The sequence below is a fragment of the Eretmochelys imbricata genome, chromosome 6, assembly GCF_965152235.1.
Source record: "Eretmochelys imbricata isolate rEreImb1 chromosome 6, rEreImb1.hap1, whole genome shotgun sequence".
Classification (NCBI taxonomy): domain Eukaryota; kingdom Metazoa; phylum Chordata; order Testudines; family Cheloniidae; genus Eretmochelys; species Eretmochelys imbricata.
In genome coordinates, this window is record NC_135577.1 from 26,139,509 (window position 1) to 26,158,634 (window position 19,126).

Genomic DNA, 19,126 nt, shown 5'->3' on the forward strand with positions numbered 1-19,126 from the left:
GTGCCCTGACTATTCTGTAGTGCCATAGAATCTAGTGACCTACTGCATCAGGGATGCAAGTTAGGGTACCCCTTGGGGTTGCTCTAATGGGGGATGCAGGAGCAGGGAGGGTTAAGCCAGTACTCCGGATCAAGGGATGCAAGCTGCCCCTCCTCTGACTCCGCATGGGGGTGACTTTGACCTCTACTGTCAGTGTTCTCAAATAATTTTTGTGAGATGTTTAATATCTTGGTGGTGGTGTAGCTGTGTTAGTCACAGGATATTAGAGACAAGGTAAATGAGGTAATATCTCTTACTGGACCAACTTCTGTTGTAGCTCAAAAGCTTGTACCTTCACAGAGCTTTCCATCAGGTCTGGGGAAGGAAGCAGTGTGTCTGACCTAAGTACAAGTTAGGACAGATTGCCTCCCCTGTATTATCCCCTCTGTTTAACAGTCACTTGAATGGGCAATTGGGGGTTAGATGATTATGCATAAAAGGTTTGAAGTGGGCAATTAAGGATAACAAGCGGGTGTGTTACAAATTGTTGTAATGAGCCAAAAAACAGTGTCTCTGTTAAGTCCAGGGCTTTTGGTATCTAGCAAAGTTATATATTTAAATTCACAGGCTTGCCTTTTGAAGGAGTTGGACAGGTTTCCCTTGAGGACAAGTGTTGAAAGATCAAATCTACCCTACTCCACAGCTGATTTAAATCATGATTTAAGTCACTAGTCAGGAAGACTTGCTTTAATCATGGATTTCTACATAAAAGTGTGTTCTTATTGGTTATTAAACCTTAATACATATTCTTCACAACTCGGAGATGTAGGTTTCACTTTTAGAAGGTACACATTGCACATTTTTTTAAAGTGATTTATTTTGAGAACTTTTCAGATTAGTTTTACAGCTATATCAGAAAATGAATGATTGGTTATTTCATTTACCAAAGGTAATTGAAGCAGATATTTATGAAGTCACCGGGAGGTGAACTATCTCCAATTCCACAGGTTAATCGTTAATATTTGAAGGATTTTCTTGCCATGCTGTGCTAGGAGGAGAACATCACCAGACAGACACTTAAATTGTTTTATGTAACTAAAACAACAACGTTATGTATTCTGGATTTTTTTTTTCCCCATAGCAAACATACAATATTTTAACAAAACAAGCATATGAATTTTTTAATTTAGTTAAACATTCACATTTTTTAAAATCAGGTTTGTTTTTGTTAAAATTGTGTTAACTAAAATTGTTAAATGAAATATTTAAAAAAAAATTAAATCGACTATGTCAACCAGGTCAACACAAGAAATTTAAAATATTGGCTTCTGCAGCTAACTCAGTTGTCTTCACCTTCATTTTCCTATTTGTTCATAATCTGGAAAAGAAAAAGCTTTCCTGCTTTTTCAGGTCCTAAACGATTCCTTAATTTGGAATGAATTAGTCCAAAGGAAGAAAATATTCTTTCTGCATTGGCAGAAGAAGCTACTGCTGTTAAAAGTGAGATTATCACTTCCAACAGCCTCTGAATCCAAGTAGGGTGACCAGATGTCCCAATTTTATAGGGACAGTCCTGATTTTTGGGTCTTTTTCTTATATAGGCTCCTATTACACACACACACACACACCCCATCCTGATTTTTCACACTTGCTGTCTGGTCATTCTAAATCCAAGTGCTTAAGTGACTTCCACCAGTTCACTGGTGTGACTTTCTTTAAAATATCATCAGCAAACATATATTTCTTGAATGGTTCTTATTCCCAAACTGGGTCTCTTTTACGGCCTGCTGCCATTATAGGTTTTCCCTTCTAGTGAGAGAATGGTAGATCTCAAATCAATGAAGGCTACACTCAGAAAGACCTCAAGGCTTCTGGAATATGCTGCTCAGTTTCACTTTTGTTTCTGCTGCCTGTCCCTCCCTTCTCACATTTATCTCCAGACTTTGTCTCCTTGTCCAGATCTATTCCGCCCCCAACAATCATCTATGCATTGAACTTTTAGAAATTTTGCACTTTTAGAGAGAGGTAAGGGATTGACTTTGTGTACACAAATTTGCAGAAGGACAATAGGGTTGAGGTCTGTTATCTCTCACCTCTATATATTTAAAAACATTTTTGCTCTTAACAAACATGTTATCTCTGGAGACACAAATCCAGTTTGAGAACTGCAAAACTAAGCATCTCTGATGGTGCTCAGTCTGGAAGATACCAAGTCCCATTGGGTAGATAGATTATTTAGGTTAATCTTTCTATACAGAAGCCCCTGGAACCCGATAAGATTGGGTCCCTAATCCATGAACTACTGGAACTCATTTACAAAACTTTTTTTAAACATTACATGAATATTTTGTCTCATACTATAAAATTAGAATTTATAATCCCTATTCCATGATGAGATATCTTTGAGCTATAATGTAAAAATAGTTTTAATGAATATACATTGGTTTTTCCCTCAAAAAGCATTTTATCAAAAAAATCCATTTTAAATAAAAAAAAATCCTTTTATTAAAATTTAAATTTTTTTTTTTTTTTACAAATCATTGATTTTTATCCACCCTGCTGTGGAGTGATTGCTTTGGAAAAGTTTGTCTATGGATGATATGGTGTTTTGTCTTTGCTCATCTTTCTGCATGAGCTCACTGGAATGCAGTGATTGTCTGGTTTCACGCACATAGTTGTTGTGGGGCCACTTGATGAGGTACCCCACATGGTGTGATAAGCATGTGTAGGATCCATCCATTCTGAAAGGTGTGTGTGGGAGGGGGGTATTGATCATTGCAGCAGTGGAGATATCTGCAGGTTTTACATCTCTTCTGGGCACGGTCTGGTGCTGCTTTGAGTTGGTGTGTCCTGGTCTGTGAGGAACTTGCTTCTGGTGATGAGGTTGTAGGGTTGTTTCGAAGGCCATAGGGGATTTGGGAAAGAGTTCTTTCAGGGTGTGGTCTCCATCAACTATGTGTTGTAATTGTTTAATGATACCCCCATATGGGTTTTGGTGTGGAGTGGTAAGTGATAACTATGGGTGTGCCATCAGTGGCTTCTCTTTCCTGTCTTTGAGCAAGTTCTCCTGGGGTATTAGGGTGGCCCTTTCCATGATGCAATCTCTGCCAGAGTGTCCTTGTTTAGTGAATGCGGTGTTTGTTGTATCCATGTTGGTTCCAAGTAGAGTGACCAGATGTCCTGATTTTGTAGGGACAGTCCTCCTAATTGGGGCTTTTTCTTGTATAGGCACCTATTACCCTCCAACCCCACCCCCATTTTTCACACTTTCTATCTGGTCACCCTAGTTCCAAGACATTAGAGAGACAAGCTGGGTGAGTGCCTCACCTGCCTTGTGTATCTTGTTTAGGGAAGTCGCGTATCAGAGGGGTAGCTGTGTTAGTCTGGCTCTGTAAAAGCTGCGAAGAGTCCTGTGGCACCTTATAGACTAACAGATGTATTGCTTAGGGAAGGTGATTTTAAGTGCGTTTTTAAGATGTGTGTCTCAGACTTTCTCTTTTGGAGCAAATTCTGTTGTTTGAGTGTTTGGCTGTAGGTAACTTTTTTGCATGTGTGGTCTGGATTGGCTGCTGGATTTGTGGAAGCAAATGTGGTGACTGGTAGATTTCTTGTATATCGTGTTTAGATTAAGCGGATTGTGGTGTCCAGAAAGTTGATGCTGATTATGGGAGTCTTCTAGAGAGAGTTGTGGTAGAAATCTGAGTGAGTTTAGATTTTCTGTCTGGAGGATGAAAATATTGATGTATCTCAGATACAATATTGGTGTTGCGGTGCATTTGTCCAGAAATTCTTCCTTGAGGCGGCTCATGAAGAGGTTGGCATATTGGGGAGCCATCCTGGCACCCAGGGCTGTTCCCGTGATTTGGGCAAAGTGTGTGTGTGTGTGTGTGTGTGTGTGTGGGTGAGGGTGAAATGGGTGAGTGGATTTCTGAGTTTTTTGTGCATTATCTTGTGTGTACTGGAGGCAAGCAGTGATCCTATCATGTCCCAACTTATATTTAGCTCAGACACTAGTCTCCTAGTAGGGACAGCATAGCATGAAGGGTGGCAGAGTCAGCTTCCCCCTCAGCCCTGACCTGGGAAGCGCTGGAGCATAGTTCTGTCTCTGCCTGACTAATCCTTGGCTTCTCTGTGGAGCCTACCAATTGTGATGTGAACACGGCAGTCTAGAAAATGATTCCTGCTTGTACTGGCCTGAACTTAACCCAGCGCATGAGGGTGAAACGTGTTCCAAAGAGACTAGTTCTGAACGCGGCACATCCTGTAGTGACTTTGCTAGTACAGGACAGGTCGGTGCACTTCCATTAGGTGGGGGTTTACTTTATAGATAACGGCACTGCAGAAGCCTGTGGTTTGAAGGCTGTGCTACAAACCTTACTTAGATCATAAGATCTGTGGGGCAGGGATCATCTCTTGTTCTGTGTTTTGCACAGTAACTGGCACAGTGGGAAGTGGTTCATGACTTTAACTCCTAGATGCTGTAGTAATACAAACATATTGGTGAACATATTTTTAGACCTGAGCACTTTTACAAATGCCAGTGAATTGAGCCTCTCAGCATTGCTGTGAAGAGATCAAGTCTGGGTACTTAAATCCACTCCATTTTTGGCAGAAGAGAGTAGGTGCTGGTGGAAGCTGCTGTATTTACAATTTCCCCCACCCCTCTGGAATCCCAGTAGTTCTGGGGATGGCTAGGGTGGGGTCTCAGCTGTTTGCAGCACCCTGTAGCCATCTCCCCTCAAACCTGGTGCGCCGCTTTGGGATGGTATGGGAATGAGACCTGCAAAGAAGGGTCTCCCTTCAACGTGCTAGAGAAGCTCCAAAGTAGACCTGAGTTGTTAATTGACATTTCTGGCGTGGCTGCCAAACTGAAAAACCAGGGGAAATGTTGTTTGGTTTCAAAAACATTTTCCAATTTGCTGACAAATTCCAAAGTTCAGGCCAGCAAAGATTGTGTGTGTGTTTGCACTCCACCCCTTTGCCTTCAGCCCAGTGATTAGGGCAAACAGGATATACTAGACATAGGGCTGGTCTGCACTGAGAATTCACATCAGCAGTGAAAAACCCACACTCCTGGAGAGACGTAATACACTGAACTAACCCAGGGTGACTGTGCTGGGTCGACGGAAGAATTGTTCTGTCGATCTAGCTACTGCCTCTCTGGGAGGTGGATTAACTACAGCAAGGGGAGAATCCCTGAGGTTGGAATTCCTGCTCTGGAGCAGGGACTTGAGCTCAGACCTTTCTTCCTCTCTTCGTTCCTCTCCTCCGCTCCCCATACCAGTGTGTGTACAAACTGTCAGTCTGTAGGTTGTTATGGGTAGGTTGCTCTCAGTCTCTCCTGTTGAAGCTGTTCCACTTTAGATAAATATCTAAATAGTCATGGTGACAAAGAGTGAGGAGGAGTCTCTAGCCTGGTGATTTAAAGCACTGATCTGGGAGGTAGATGTCCTCATTCAGATCTTCTCTGATTCAGAGGAGGGGTTTGAATCCACATCTCCTGCCTTAATTACCAGGTTAGAGAGTGGTACTCATGCTCTCTCCTGGGCACAATGAAGGAAAGATTGAGAGCCTGGGTATGTGCAAACTGTTGAGTTTGCTGTCCTCAAATTACCCTTTTTCCCTGGCAGAAACAAATCGGGTCAAATTCACAAATCGTTTGGGTTGACCAAAACTGTATCTTTCACCAAGTAATTTACTTGCCTGAAAAACATCACCATGTCCTGCTCCTCTGGGCTAGGAGTAAGGTGACAAAGGGTGGTGAGTCTGGGCCAGATTGCTGTTTCTGCTACAGGGACGCCTCTGCTAGTCCTTTCACATGAACAACTGTTGGGAAGAACCCCTTGGGCGAAGCCAGGCTGCTGCAGTGTCAGCAGCCCGTCACTTTATCTTGCAGTTCTGCAGACTTCACCAGAAGAGAAGAGAAGGTGCAGGGCAAGTCTGGTTGAACCATTGTCCCTTTCATTCCTCTCGCTGCTTCTGGAAGAACTGGCACTTCCTAATAGAGCCTAAATCCTTCCTCAACTTCCCCTTTCACTCTCTGCCACCTCTTGCTCAACATGCTGTCCGTTACCTAACCTCCACTCGGCTGCTCCATCTTTAGTTGTGCAGAAATGGCTGGTGATAGCTACTCTGGATTCAGGTGAGGGGACAATGCCTGGGATTAAGAAGGCAACCAGGCTGCGGACTTAATGTATCTGATTGTTGGCCTGGCAGCATCAGCAGCCTGCCTGGTTACCAGCTGCATGTGCTAGTATCTAACTGAGGAGGGAGGCGTACATTTGTTCACTGTCTTGTGTTGTGGTCAGTGCCTAGCTGGCCCATGCCCCCTCACCAGAGATTGTTGTATGTTGGTTCTCTGGAACCCCTGCCAACACAATGTTGCTCTCTGTTCTCCTCTCGTGGTTAGGTCAGGTATACAGGTTTAAACCGTTTAAGTCCTATACTGCTTTCAAGCTAATGATCTCTGCCCTTCCACTCAGGCAATAGAAGCGCTTAGGCTTTTAGAGCCAGAGCTCCCAGGTTCATTGCTTATGGATGACCAGTCCTGAGGCATGGCTACATGAACATAGCTTTGTTCAGTAGCAGTGCAGCAAAGAGCTTAAGTGAGGACCATAACATTCCTGGCTCTCTGATAAGCCAAAATATACTTAATTCCAATGAGCAGTTTAGCTGCCTTGCTGGTGGTGGCTGCCTTGGTGCAAAGGGACACTGCGCTGGTGACAGTGTGAAAGCACTGAAGACTATAGACTAGCTTAACAGCCGAAGAACTGTAAAATGAATCCATAAATCACTCCATAGACAGTGGCCTGGCTTGAAGTAGTAGGGAGCACCTGCACTGCCTATTGACTTGAATGGTACCTGTGGTCATTATAATGCTCACAGGAGTGTGAGTACCAGCCTCGGGGCAGACTAGTTTTAAAAAAACAAAACAAAAAAATCCCCAGGGCACAAGCCTTAGATTTCACCAGCCAATTCCACCAAGTGCAAACTTCTCTGGCCCATTAGCTGCCTTAAACAGAGTCACAGACAGTCCCCTTGGGTACTCCAGTCTGTCTTGCCAGTCCAGTGGTGAGCTGGAGCCGGTTCGCACTGGTTTGCTAGAACCGGTTGTTAAATTTAGAAGCCCTTTTAGAACTGGTTGTTCCGCGAGGGACAACCGGTTCTAAAAGGGCTTCTAAATTTAACCGGCCCAAAGTGGCGCCTTAGGTGCTGACTCCATGGGTGCTCCAGCCCTGAAGCATCCAAGCAGAAAATTTGGTGGGAGCAGAGCACCCACCGGCAGCTCCCTGCCCCACCCCCAGCCCTGGTCACACCAAAGACCATGTTTGTAGCCAGCCCTATGGGAAACTATATGAAGATTTATTAAACAGGAAAAGGAAATGAGTTATTTACAAGCAAACAAACTTAGGTAACACAAATGTTAGTTTTCAGAGTAACAGCCGTGTTAGTCTGTATTCGCAAAAAGAAAAGGAGAACTTGTGGCACCTTAGAGACTAACCAATTTATTTGAGCATAAGCTTTCGTGAGCTACAGCTCACTTCATCGGATGCATACTGTGGAAAGTGTAGAAGATCTTATTATATACACACAAAGCATGAAAAAATACCTCCTCCCACCCCACCCTCCTGCTGGTAATAGCTTATCTAAAGTGATCACTCTCCTTACAATGTGTATGATAATCAAGGTGGGCCATCCCCAGCAGAAATCCAGGGTTTAACATGAACGTTTGTGGGGGGGGGGGTAGGAAAAAAACAAGGGGAAATAGGCTACCTTGCATAATGACTAAGCCACTCCCAGTCTCTATTCAAGCCTAAGTTAATTGTATCCAATTTGCAAATGAATTCCAATTCAGCAGTTTCTCGCTGGAGTCTGGATTTGAAGTTTTTTTGTTGTAAAATAGCGACTTTCATGTCTGTAATCGCGTGACCAGAGAGATTGACCTGTTCTCCGACTGGTTTATGAATGTTATAATTCTTGACATCTGATTTGTGTCCATTTACTCTTTTACGTAGAGACTGTCCAGTTTGACCAATGTACATGGCAGAGGGGCATTGCTGGCACATGATGGCATATATCACATTGGTGGATGTGCAGGTGAACGAGCCTCTGATAGTGTGGCTGATGTTGTTAGGCCCTGTGATGGTGTCCCCTGAATAGATAGGTGGGCACAGTTGGCAACGGGCTTTGTTGCAAGGATAGGTTCCTGGGTTAGTGGTTCTGTTGTGTAGTATGTGGTTGCTGGTGAGTATTTGCTTCAGGTTGGGGGGCTGTCTGTAGGCAAGGACTGGCCTGTCTCCCAAGATTTGTGAGAGTGTTGGGTCATCCTTCAGGATAGGTTGTAGAGCCTTAATAATGCATTGGAGGGGTTTTAGTTGGGGGCTGAAGGTGACGGCTAGTGGCGTTCTGTTATTTTCTTTGTCAGGCCTGTCCTGTAGTAGGTGACTTCTGGGAACTCTTCTGGCTCTATCAATCTGTTTCTTCACTTCTGCAGGTGGGTATTGTAGTTGTAAGAATGCTTGATAGAGATCTTGTAGGTGTCTGTCTCTGTCTGAGAGGTTGGAGCAAATGCAGTTGTATCGCAGAGCTTGGCTGTAGACGATGGATCGTGTGGTGTGGTCAGGGTGAAAGCTGGAGGCACGTAGGTAGGAATAGCGGTCAGTAGGTTTCCGGTATAGGGTGGTGTTTATGTGACCATCGTTTATTAGCACTGTAGTGTTCAGGAAGTGGATCTCTTGTGTGGACTGGACCAGGCTGAGGTTGATGGTGGGATGGAAATTGTTGAAATCATGGTGGAATTGCTCAAGGGCTTCTTTTCCATGGGTCCAGATGATGAAGATGTCATCAATATAGCGCAAGTAGAGTAGGGGCGTTAGGGGACGAGAGCTGAGGAAGCGTTGTTCTAAATCAGCCATAAAAATGTTGGCATACTGTGGGGCCATGCGGGTACCCATAGCAGTGCCACTGATCTGAAGGTATACATTGTCCCCAACTGTAAAGTAGTTATGGGAAAGGACAAAGTCACAAAGTTCAGCCACCAGGTTTGCCGTGACATTATCGGGGATAGTGTTCTTGACGGCTTGTAGTCCATCTTTGTGTGGAATGTTGGTGTAGAGGGCTTCTACATCCATAGTGGCCAGGATGGTGTTATCAGGAAGATCACCGATGGATTGTAGTTTCCTCAGGAAGTCAGTGGTGTCTCGAAGGTAACTGGGAGTGCTGGTAGCGTAGGGCCTGAGGAGGGAGTCTACATAGCCAGACAATCCTGCTGTCAGGGTGCCAACTGTGCCCACCTATCTATTCAGGGGACACCATCACAGGGCCTAATAACATCAGCCACACTATCAGAGGCTCGTTCACCTGCACATCCACCAATGTGATATATGGCATCATGAGCCAGCAATGCCCCTCTGCCATGTACATTGGTCAAACTGAACAGTCTCTACGTAAAAGAGTAAATGGACACAAATCAGATGTCAAGAATTATAACATTCGTAAACCAGTCAGAGAACACTTCAATCTCTCTGGTCACGCGATTACAGACATGAAAGTCGCTATTTTACAACAAAAAAAACTTCAAATCCAGACTCCAGCGAGAAACTGCTGAATTGGAATTCATTTGCAAATTGGATACAATTAACTTAGGCTTGAATAGAGACTGGGAGTGGCTTAGTCATTATGCGAGTTGCCTATTTCCCCTTGTTTTTTCCTATCCCCCCCCCCCCCAAACGTTCTTGTTAAACCCTGGATTTCTGCTGGGGATGTCCCACCTTGATTATCATGCACAATGTAAGGAGAGTGGTCACTTTGGATAAGCTATTGCCAGCAGGAGAGTGAGTTTGTGTGGGGGGGGGGCGGGGGGGAGAAAACCTGGATTTGTGCTGGAAATAGCCCAACTTGATTATCATACACATTGTAAGGAGAGTGATCACTTTAGATAAGCTATTACCAGCAGGAGAGTGGGGTGGGAGGAGGTATTTTTTCATGCTTTATGTGTATAAAAAGATCTTCTACACTTTCCACAGTATGCATCCGATGAAGTGAGCTGTAGCTCACGAAAGCTTATGCTCAAATAAATTGGTTAGTCTCTGAGGTGCCACAAGTCCTCCTTTTCTTTTTACAAATGTTAGTCTTTGCCTATATTAAGTTTTGAAACCTTCTATAATCTGCTTGGTTCGTTTGTTTGTTCTTTAGGGCTAACCCAGGCTAAGGAGCTGGGGATCTCTTGCTTATGGGGAGGTTAGGTCGGTATAAGAACGTCTCTCAGGGGTGTGGATATTTCCCACACCCCCTGAGCAACTTTGTTATACTGGTACTGTTGTGTAGACCTGGTCCTTGCCTCCCCAGAGCTGCAGCAGCATAGAGATAGCTAGTAGTTCCCTTTGCTTGGGGTTTTTATCCCCTTCTTGCTACATGGTTTGAGCTGCAAACTCTGCTGATAGGAGGAGTCCACTTGCATGACTGATCTTCACTGGGAGGAGAGCGGAACAACAAGTCTTTTGTCCTCTTGTTGACAATTCCTTAGTTGTTGTAAGGTCCACCCGCAGCCTCTCTGGTACTGATGGGCAGCCTCTTTCAACAGGGTCATAACAATTTCTGTAGAAGAGCAGCTCTTCACATTGTCACTCTCAAGTACTGTACAGCAATTCATACAGTATCAGAGGCTCACAATACAACTGCTCCAATATTACATTACAGTATGGAACACCACTATTCAAAGTAAGATTAACGCATGCAGCAACTCACATGCATCCAGTTGTCTAAACGCTTTATTATAAATCTAATATCTATTTGATCAGTATTGACCCACAAGTGAGCCAAATGGATTCCAGCTGTGTCCAGTTGAGAGATGGAGACCTTGCTGTGACCTGGCAAATGGCCCGCAGCTTCAGTCGTTTTAGCGCCTCTGGAAAATCAAGCCTTGAGCCTCTTTCTAAATGTGTCAGAGAAAGATGTGCAGTGGGTACCCTGGGCTGGAGCTACCTTTTAGAGATGGGCACATGGGATGTGTACCTAGCTTGGGACTAGAGCTGTTTGGAATCTTTGCATTTTGAAAAAAGTTGCGCAATTTTCCTCTTTCTTGCCCTACTTTTGACAATGTAGATTTGAATGTTTGGCTTTGCCATTGCTGGGTTTCCATTCTCCTTTGGCTGAATTCCATTAGGTTTTACGGGTGGGGGGAAAGATCAGATAGAAAAATGGTATATTAAAAGAAAAAAGGAGCAGCATGGACAGACATGCAGGCAGGAGAGTGAGTGTGTGTGTGCGTGTGTAAATGGTTCTTGTACCCTAATGAATAAGGCAGACTGTCCTGTAGTTAGAAATCAAATTCTCCTGGAAGATGGCAGGGGAACAAAAGAACAAGGGGGAGAAATCTCCTTGAACTCAAGCTAGTCTTGCCCAACCTCTGACCACACAAGTTAACCCAAATGGCCTCAGAGTTAGAAGGGATCTCAGTTAGAGCCTAGCTGGGAAGCGGAAGTCCAGCTCTGGAGCTCAGGGAGCGGGGGTGGGGATCTCCTCCTGCTCCATACATCTGGAGCTAGACCTGTGGAGGCATTATTTCTTGTTATCTTTGCAGTTGAGACTGGAGCAGGAATTCTGTAGCACGGAGAAGTGACACTTACTTCTTAGTTCTTCCCAGTCTTCCTCTGCAATTACTGTACTGTACTCCTCTCATGCTGTGCTTTAGCCCCAGGCCCATTTCAGATGGGACTTGGCGTCTGACATGAAGGTTGAGAAATTGGAGGCTTGAGGTTTTGAAAGCGCTCTCCTGTCTGTGTAATGCTGGTATCTAGCACTGCAGAAGTTGTTCAGAAGGGAAGTTGCCTCATGTAATCAAGTACAGTACATAGAGCCAGACAAATGTGATAAACCGCCTCGGGCCTGAGCCAAAGCCCACTGAAATCAATGGAAAGGATCCTATTGACTTAAATAGGCTTTGGGTCCAGCTCCTGCTGCTGGAATGAATGTGGACCAGTGGACAGAACACTGGGCTGGGAATCGGGAGACTTGGCTCCTGTTCCCAGCTCTGCCATTGACCCTGGGCAAGTCTCTCTGCCTCCATTTTTTTTCCCCTCCCACCCTCAGTCTGTTTAGTCTGTAAGTCGCTGCCCTGAAGAGCTACCTCATGCTCTGCTTGTACAGCACCTGGTGCAGTGGGGCCTCTGTTTTAAGTTGGGGCTTCCATGTGCCACCACAATGCAAACAATGATAAAGGAGTGGACCTGATTTGCCTTCTGTTTTTGAAGGATTTCATCCATGTCTTAGTATAAACTTCCCGAAAGTGTTTGTTATTCTTCTTACTGTTCTACTGACTTGCTCTGCCATGCACTAGCTTCTCATTAAACCAAAACCGACGTGCACTAATGAGTACATCTGTATTTGCACAGTATTTTTAGAGCTCCCGTTGGGCTATTACAATTAGAGCTGGTGTTGTAAAGGTACGGGACACCAGATTTTCAGTGGGTTTGAAACACTTCTTTCCCTTCTCAAAGGCTTCTTCCCCCCCCCACCTCTAGGTCTCCAAGACACTCCTATGAGGAAGAGGACAGTGGTCTGAGGGAAGCTGAAGTCAAGCTGGAGCAGGTCCAGCTGAATCAGGAGGGCCCGGAGGAGATTCCCGGGGAGAATGAGGAGATGAAGCAGGAGCCGCTGGAGACAGAGGAGCCTCAGCAACTTTTTGAGGCAGAATGCATTCAAGAGCAGCAGGAGGAAGAGGAGGAGGAGAAAGCAGGGCAGGAGGTCAGAGCAGAAATATTGGATCTGTGATCTCTCTTGGTATGGCTGTGACTTCATGGGGGACCATCCGTGTGGGGTAAAACAGGGCTTGTACTTGTGATACTTACCTATCCCAGTAGCTTAAAGGGTCACACTGGTGTGCGCTCTGCCTTACGATGGTGCAGCACGTCTGCCCCGGCAGTTTGCATTGGTACAGCTGCAGCTATGCAAGCACCCCCAGTTACACATAGCTTAAGTGTGCAGACACCACCTTCATGTTTACTGGCTCCTTTCTTCTCTCCTCCCCTCTTTCTTCCCCCCTCCCAAAAATCAGTCACTGCACATAATGGAGAACTTAGTGCTGCTCTGACAAGTAGCACCACAAGGCCTGTAATTCTGTGTTCTAATTCTCTGCTGTGGTATAGGTGTTCTGCCTTCTCTCATCATCATTCATTACGGAGAGTGTCACAGGTTCTCCAGTCCTACAAAGCCACAGATATAGGACTCTTAAGGAAATTCTGAACCCGTGTGTTCAGAACCGTGCCCCCCCCCCCCTTTTTTTTTTTTTTTTTGTTCCACGCTCTGAGAAGCCTTGGCCTGATCTACTAATCTGAAATTGGGGTCCAGCATTGCTGCCTTCCATCCCCTAGGGGTGTCTGTGCTGTATCTAGTTCAAGGCGTGGTGTGGCCCTGGTAAACAAGGGAGACAAAGCTGGAACTAAAGCTGTATGGAAGCCTGTCTGTGTCACTCTGAGTTGTAATAAACATTTAAGATGGACTGTGATTGCATATATCATGACATCCCTCTTATTAGGGGGTGGTATGGCTTCATAGCTCCTCAAAATAAATTTAGTTAGTTTCCCTGTCCCCTGCCTGAGAGTGAGGATATATATTCCTTTCTGATGGGGGCTGGGCAAAATTGGTGGGAAATGTCTTTGTGGAAAACTCATGCAGAATGCCTCACCAGTTCATTTTGTGACCTTGCACCTGTAAAAATGTAGTCTTTTTAAATGACAACTGGGAGAATGAATTTTTTACATGTGAAAGAAAGCTCAGTGTCTTTGCCCAAAGTTTAATTTGTGGGGGTGGATCTGACACTTGTTACAGTGGGAGTTTAATCGGCTTTGCTCCTGATCTGCTCATTCTTTGCATTCAGGAGAAAAAGAGGAGGAGGAATGAGGAGGAGGAGACACCAGAAAAACGCCAGAAAGCTCCGAGCACCTCCAGCATGGAAGGGGAAGAGGATGAACAATGTGATGGCCAGTCCCCAGCGAGTTCCACAACGGTACATGCTACTAAGAGTGCTCTGAATCGCAAGTGCACTTAGAGCTGGCCTAAACCTTAGTGAGAGGAGACCTGACTGGTGTGGCTATGTAGGGGGGAGGAAAGATGGTCTAATACTGAAGACCTCAGGAGATCTGGATTCACATGCGAGTTCAACAGACTTCCAGTGTGACCTTGGGAAAGTCACTTTCCCTCATTTGTAAAATGGGCATAATCCTTTCTCCATCTGTTGTCTGGCTTGTCTACTTACACAGTCAGCTCTTTGGAGCAGGGATTGCCTCTCCTTATGGGGATGTACAGCACCTAACACAATGGTGCCCTAGTCTCAACTGGGGCCTCTAAGAACTTTTATAATACAAAGTGGTAGTAACCTTGGCCATCTTCAACATTCATGAATTTAATCAAACGGATAGTGTGTCTTGTTTCCTAGCATGTAATACTGGGTCTGCTTTATACACTTCCCCCTCAATGTCCTGTGGATACGCAGCCCTGTGTATCCAGATATGGTAGGTGTATGGGGAAAATGGCTCTTCTCCTGTCAGAGTTGATCTCGTTGGCCACAGATTAGGATGGAGAGTGAGGAGTCTAGTGCATGCAGATTTCATTCATCTTTGGGGTGATGGCGGAGCGTTCGGGTGGCCTCTTAAGCACCTGTTAGCATTGTGCTCCCTTTGACTCTTAAACCCCATGCTGCCTGCATGTGACTCAAGGTTGCCTGGTGAGGGAGAGTTATATCACTTTCAAAAGGTGTTGACAAGAAACATGTAGCAAGGGGAGTGTTTCGTTTGTAACGGTCGGAGGAGCTGCTCAGACAGGGAGCAGAGCTTTGTTACATTACAGGAAACATTAAGAATAAAAATCAAACTTCTGGGGAGCAATAGAACTACCTGGATTCTGGCCCCAGTCTGTTTGCATTGTGACGAGTGATGGGAATGTGCGTGACTATCAAGCCAGGAAGAAAAATCCCTCACTGCACTGAGCAGAGTGGGTGGCAAAAGAGAAACAATCTAGTTTTGGAGCTTAACCATGGGCTTCAGTGAGAGCAGAGTAGGGCTTGTGCTTCTGAAAAATCCCACCCTACCTTTGATACTAGGGACAGAAGCTCTCTTGCAGAGTAACCCCCAAATACCTATACCTTCCTAGGGAACTGTTGCTATGACCAATCCCATACACAGCAGGGAAGGGGTTAAATATCCAGCAGGGAAGGGCTTAAATACTGCCTCCGAAGGGGCCTTTATGGCATTGGTCAATCAGGCTGTACACGGGTTCATTTAGGGGAGAGAGGTGCTCACAAGCTTTGCAAAGCAGAAAGGACTTACGCACAAGCAGTGGAAGGAATTTTGTTTAAACTATAAAATATATATTTAAAACCCTGGATCATCCATAAGAAACCAAGAATGGAATCGTTCCAGGCTGGGACTGGTTTGGAAAGGCATGAGCCTGTGGGGAGAAACATAGGATTAGGACAGGTTTCAGAGTAGCAGCCGTGTTAGTCTGTATCGGCAAAAAGAAAAGGAGGACTTGTGGCACCTGAGAGACTAACAAATTTATTAGAGCACAAGCTTTAGGACATACTCTTATTTTAACCACAGTAGTGTCTACTGGTGTGAGACGGGGAAGCTTGCTCCTTTAGCTCAGGCAGTTGAAGCTCGTGTCTCTTAGATCCAGAGTTCCTGGGTGGGTGTGTGAGGTCTCAACGTAACAAGTAGCAGTCTGATACTCCAAAGGCCTCTTTAACTAGGAAAGGGGGATTTAAAAAATGAAAGCAATGGAGGAATGAAGGGGTTCTCAAGGCATGAAGTAACCAGCCACAGAAGAAGGGACGTTAGGTACCCAAAGTCTTGCCACAGACTTTCTTCATGGCCTGGAGCCAGGAGGTCAACTAGATATTTATAATGTTCACTTCTGTCCTCTGAACAAATCAAGGAGTTCAGAAAGTTCATCAGTGTGAAGGTCTGGGCTGGGGAGCAGGGTTCCAGTAAATGAGCAGTGCAGAAAGGCTGTGAATAGACTTTAGTGTGTCATGCAGAAATGAAGCAACTTCTCCGGTTTGTACTTGTAAAAGCTCTCTGGACATGCGAGCAGTGTTAATGCTGGGCTCTTGGTGGGGGAATGGAACAATAGAGCAATCCCTTGTTCCTGTATAGTACCTCTCCTCCAAGGATTACAAAAATTACTGTAAATACCCAACAGATGCGGGGTGTGATGTGCTATCGCTACTCTTTGGAAGCCCAGACACAGATGGTGATCTACAGCCTGTCCAAGTTGCCAATTAACTTGCTGCTTGAGCTGGGAATAGAGGGCTGATTCTCTGTTTCTGGATTCACAGTCCTGAGCTCAAACTGCAAACACTCCCCAGCCTCTGAAACGTTGCAGCTGTGACAGGCTGAGCCCTGCTGATGATAAAATAATTTTCCAGAGCAGAAAATGGATGTGATATGAACTGCTCAGCGAGAGGTGCATTTTACAGAGAATACTCCCAAACAAGTATGCTATAAACCAGCAGAACGATCATCCTAATGCATCCCCGTTTAAAGTAATAGAGCTTGAGGGCATCTACAAACAGCCTCTTCTAATGTATCTTGCATATGTCCACACAGCAATTGGACAAGTTTGTCTTGTCAGATGCTTGTGGGATATGTAAGCTCACCTGCTGCACCTGGGTGTGTGAGTGCACAGCTTGTTTTGGGCTAATTTCTTGTACAAGTCCTTCTGCAAGTAAATTTTTCAATAGGGTTTCATTTGCCAGAAGGCTCTGCTGGTTAAATCACTCCTCTGTCTTGGAGCCTTCTTGCAGTGGAATGGCCAGTGCAAACTATGTTCTGTCACAGATGCCATTTTCTGTCCATCTTCCTCTTTTTCCTGCTTTTGTTTCTTTTTTTTGCTCTTCTCTTTACCTTTCTATACCTGACCCTTCCATTCTCCTCATCACCAAGAGCCTATGTGAGTCTTACAGTGGAGAGGCCCTGCAGCTTGGCTCCAGGGTCACCCATGTGCTGGAATATGATGGGATGGGAGGAGGGAAGCTTGGTGGTCAGGTTACTGCTTACACTGGCAGCCCACATGCATGTTAGTGGCTCCTGTGGCCAGAGGAATTAGTGACCCTCAGAGAGCAGGATCAGGCTGTGGCTTCAGTGGGGATGGACGAGGTACAGGTGTCATGCAGCTTTTCCTCCTGCACTCTGCCCTATATGTGACTCTTCCTTCAAGATGAGGGAATCACTGGGCTGGAGACGTTGTGGGGGAAGCTTTTTAAAATACAGATGTTTGACTCTTCACTGCTGTTCATCCTATGATGCTCTGGAAGCTCGCTTTCCTGATAGCTCATCCACTTTGAAGCCATCTCCAGAACTTGTTGGTCCAGCACCATCAGATCTCCTGCATCTACCATCATTGCTGTTGCAGAAGAAGATGCCACCTCTTGATTGCAAAGTGGGGAGTTTTAGGGACACCCCGGGGCTGGCTGACTGGTTCAGTCATTCCAGGGTATAGGTAGGGAGGTGGGCGGAAACAAGATAGTTTTGAAACTACCCAAATCTCTCGGGGGTGGGGAGAACTCACTGATTCAAGTTATGACCAATTAAGATGAGGGACTCGGGGCAGCAGGCAAAACTGATTCTCTTCTTTCTCATCTCTCCCCATTTAGATCACAGACCGAACTGAATCCCTGAACCGCTCCATAAAGAAAAGGTAATTCTCCTTCCACTGAATGACCTGGTGGTAATTCTCCACTGGGCTTTGACTTGGGTATTACTGTAACACAGACCCGCACCTGAACCAAAGGCACAATTTCAAGTGATTGTGGGTTGAGGGGGAACAGTGTCCTATTGCTTAGTGGGTCACTTGAACATCTTTCAGAACCAGCATTTGTGACTTTCGGGGGGGGATGGGAGGAAACTAGTGGCTTCTTCCCAAAAGAGGCTTGGGTAGACCTCACTCTGATGAGCTTAAAGCAATAAGACTTAATTCCTCCTTCCTTCTTTCTCTAGCAACAGCGTGAAGAAGACTCAGCCACCACTTCCTGTTTCCAAGATTGATGACAGACTGGAGCAGTACACTCATGCCATTGAGGTGATGCGCTCAATCACATAGGTGGCATGCTCTCGGCCCCCAGCCCCATATAGGCTTTATTCTGTTCTGGATAGTCCTCACCTTCTTTGGTCTTTGTAGACTCCGCCCTAGCAGCTAGCTATAATAATACTGGAAGGGATTGAATCTAATCTTCCTAAATCCCTTCATGCTCTTTAATTCGTCAGGATAAGGAATCTTGTGGCTTTTGAGCAGGAGTGCTGGAGATGTGAACAAGCCATTTTCTCCTATCTTACTATACCAGACTAGGACTGTCTCATCCCTGCATTTCTCTGTCCTGAATGGGCACAATGTTCTTCTACTTAGCCTCCATGTTCTTATTTGTTTCTGTCCTTTGACTCTGTAGTTAATGTATCCATCGGAATGATAATTTACAACCTCCTTCCCCAAGAAGCTATTCACAAAAATCTGCAAGTGCTCGGAACACTTTCACTTTGATTTGCTTTGTTTCCAGACATCCGAGAAGGTTCAGAAACTTGTCCGACAATCTTCCCTTGAACTTGCCACCACAAGCATGGTTGTAGCCAGCACAAAAAACCTCTGGGAGACTGGAGAGGTTGCAGCTCAGTCCTCTGTTAAGTCCCCATCCTGTAAGGTAAGACTGAGTTTTATATGCCCAGACAACTCTACTGCAGGAGAAGGGGTATAGCTCTTTGTTTCATGTCAGAGGGCTGCACCTGTGTCTAACAGCATGAACTTCAGAAAGAAAAGTTACCCTGCTACATGGTTGGCTGGGTTTACTCAAATTATTCAGGTGCATATCACTGTGGAGTAGGGACTTGAAAGGACAAAGGTATCAGGAGTAGCAATGTCAGGTTAAAACCCCATTCTTCCCCTTTTCTATTGACATCCACGTTAAAACTTTCAGATGTTCTGTCTTTACTTCCTACAGTTCACTAAAGCTTTGTCCGTACCTGGATTAGCCCCAGCTACAAGAGTGCACATACCAAGGAAACTGGTTTTGTTTATCCTGGCTTGAAATGGAGTTAAACTAAATGGCTGAAAATGGTTGTTTCCTTGTCTGCACTAAGAGCCACACCAGTTGCTTTGTATC

The 19,126-nt window shown here is 45.2% G+C and overlaps 1 protein-coding gene across 3 annotated transcripts in view; it reads left to right on the plus strand.

Moving 5' to 3' along the window:
• Nucleotides 1-19,126, plus strand: part of LSP1 (lymphocyte specific protein 1) — an 85,023-nt gene that overhangs the window by 47,677 nt on the left and 18,220 nt on the right. For all 3 annotated transcript variants that reach the window (XM_077818265.1, XM_077818267.1, XM_077818266.1), the window contains 5 exons: nt 12,501-12,723; nt 13,856-13,984; nt 17,630-17,673; nt 17,973-18,054; nt 18,527-18,667. In XM_077818265.1, the coding sequence (XP_077674391.1) occupies nt 12,501-12,723; nt 13,856-13,984; nt 17,630-17,673; nt 17,973-18,054; nt 18,527-18,667 (619 nt within the window). The remainder of the gene's footprint in view (nt 1-12,500; nt 12,724-13,855; nt 13,985-17,629; nt 17,674-17,972; nt 18,055-18,526; nt 18,668-19,126) is intronic.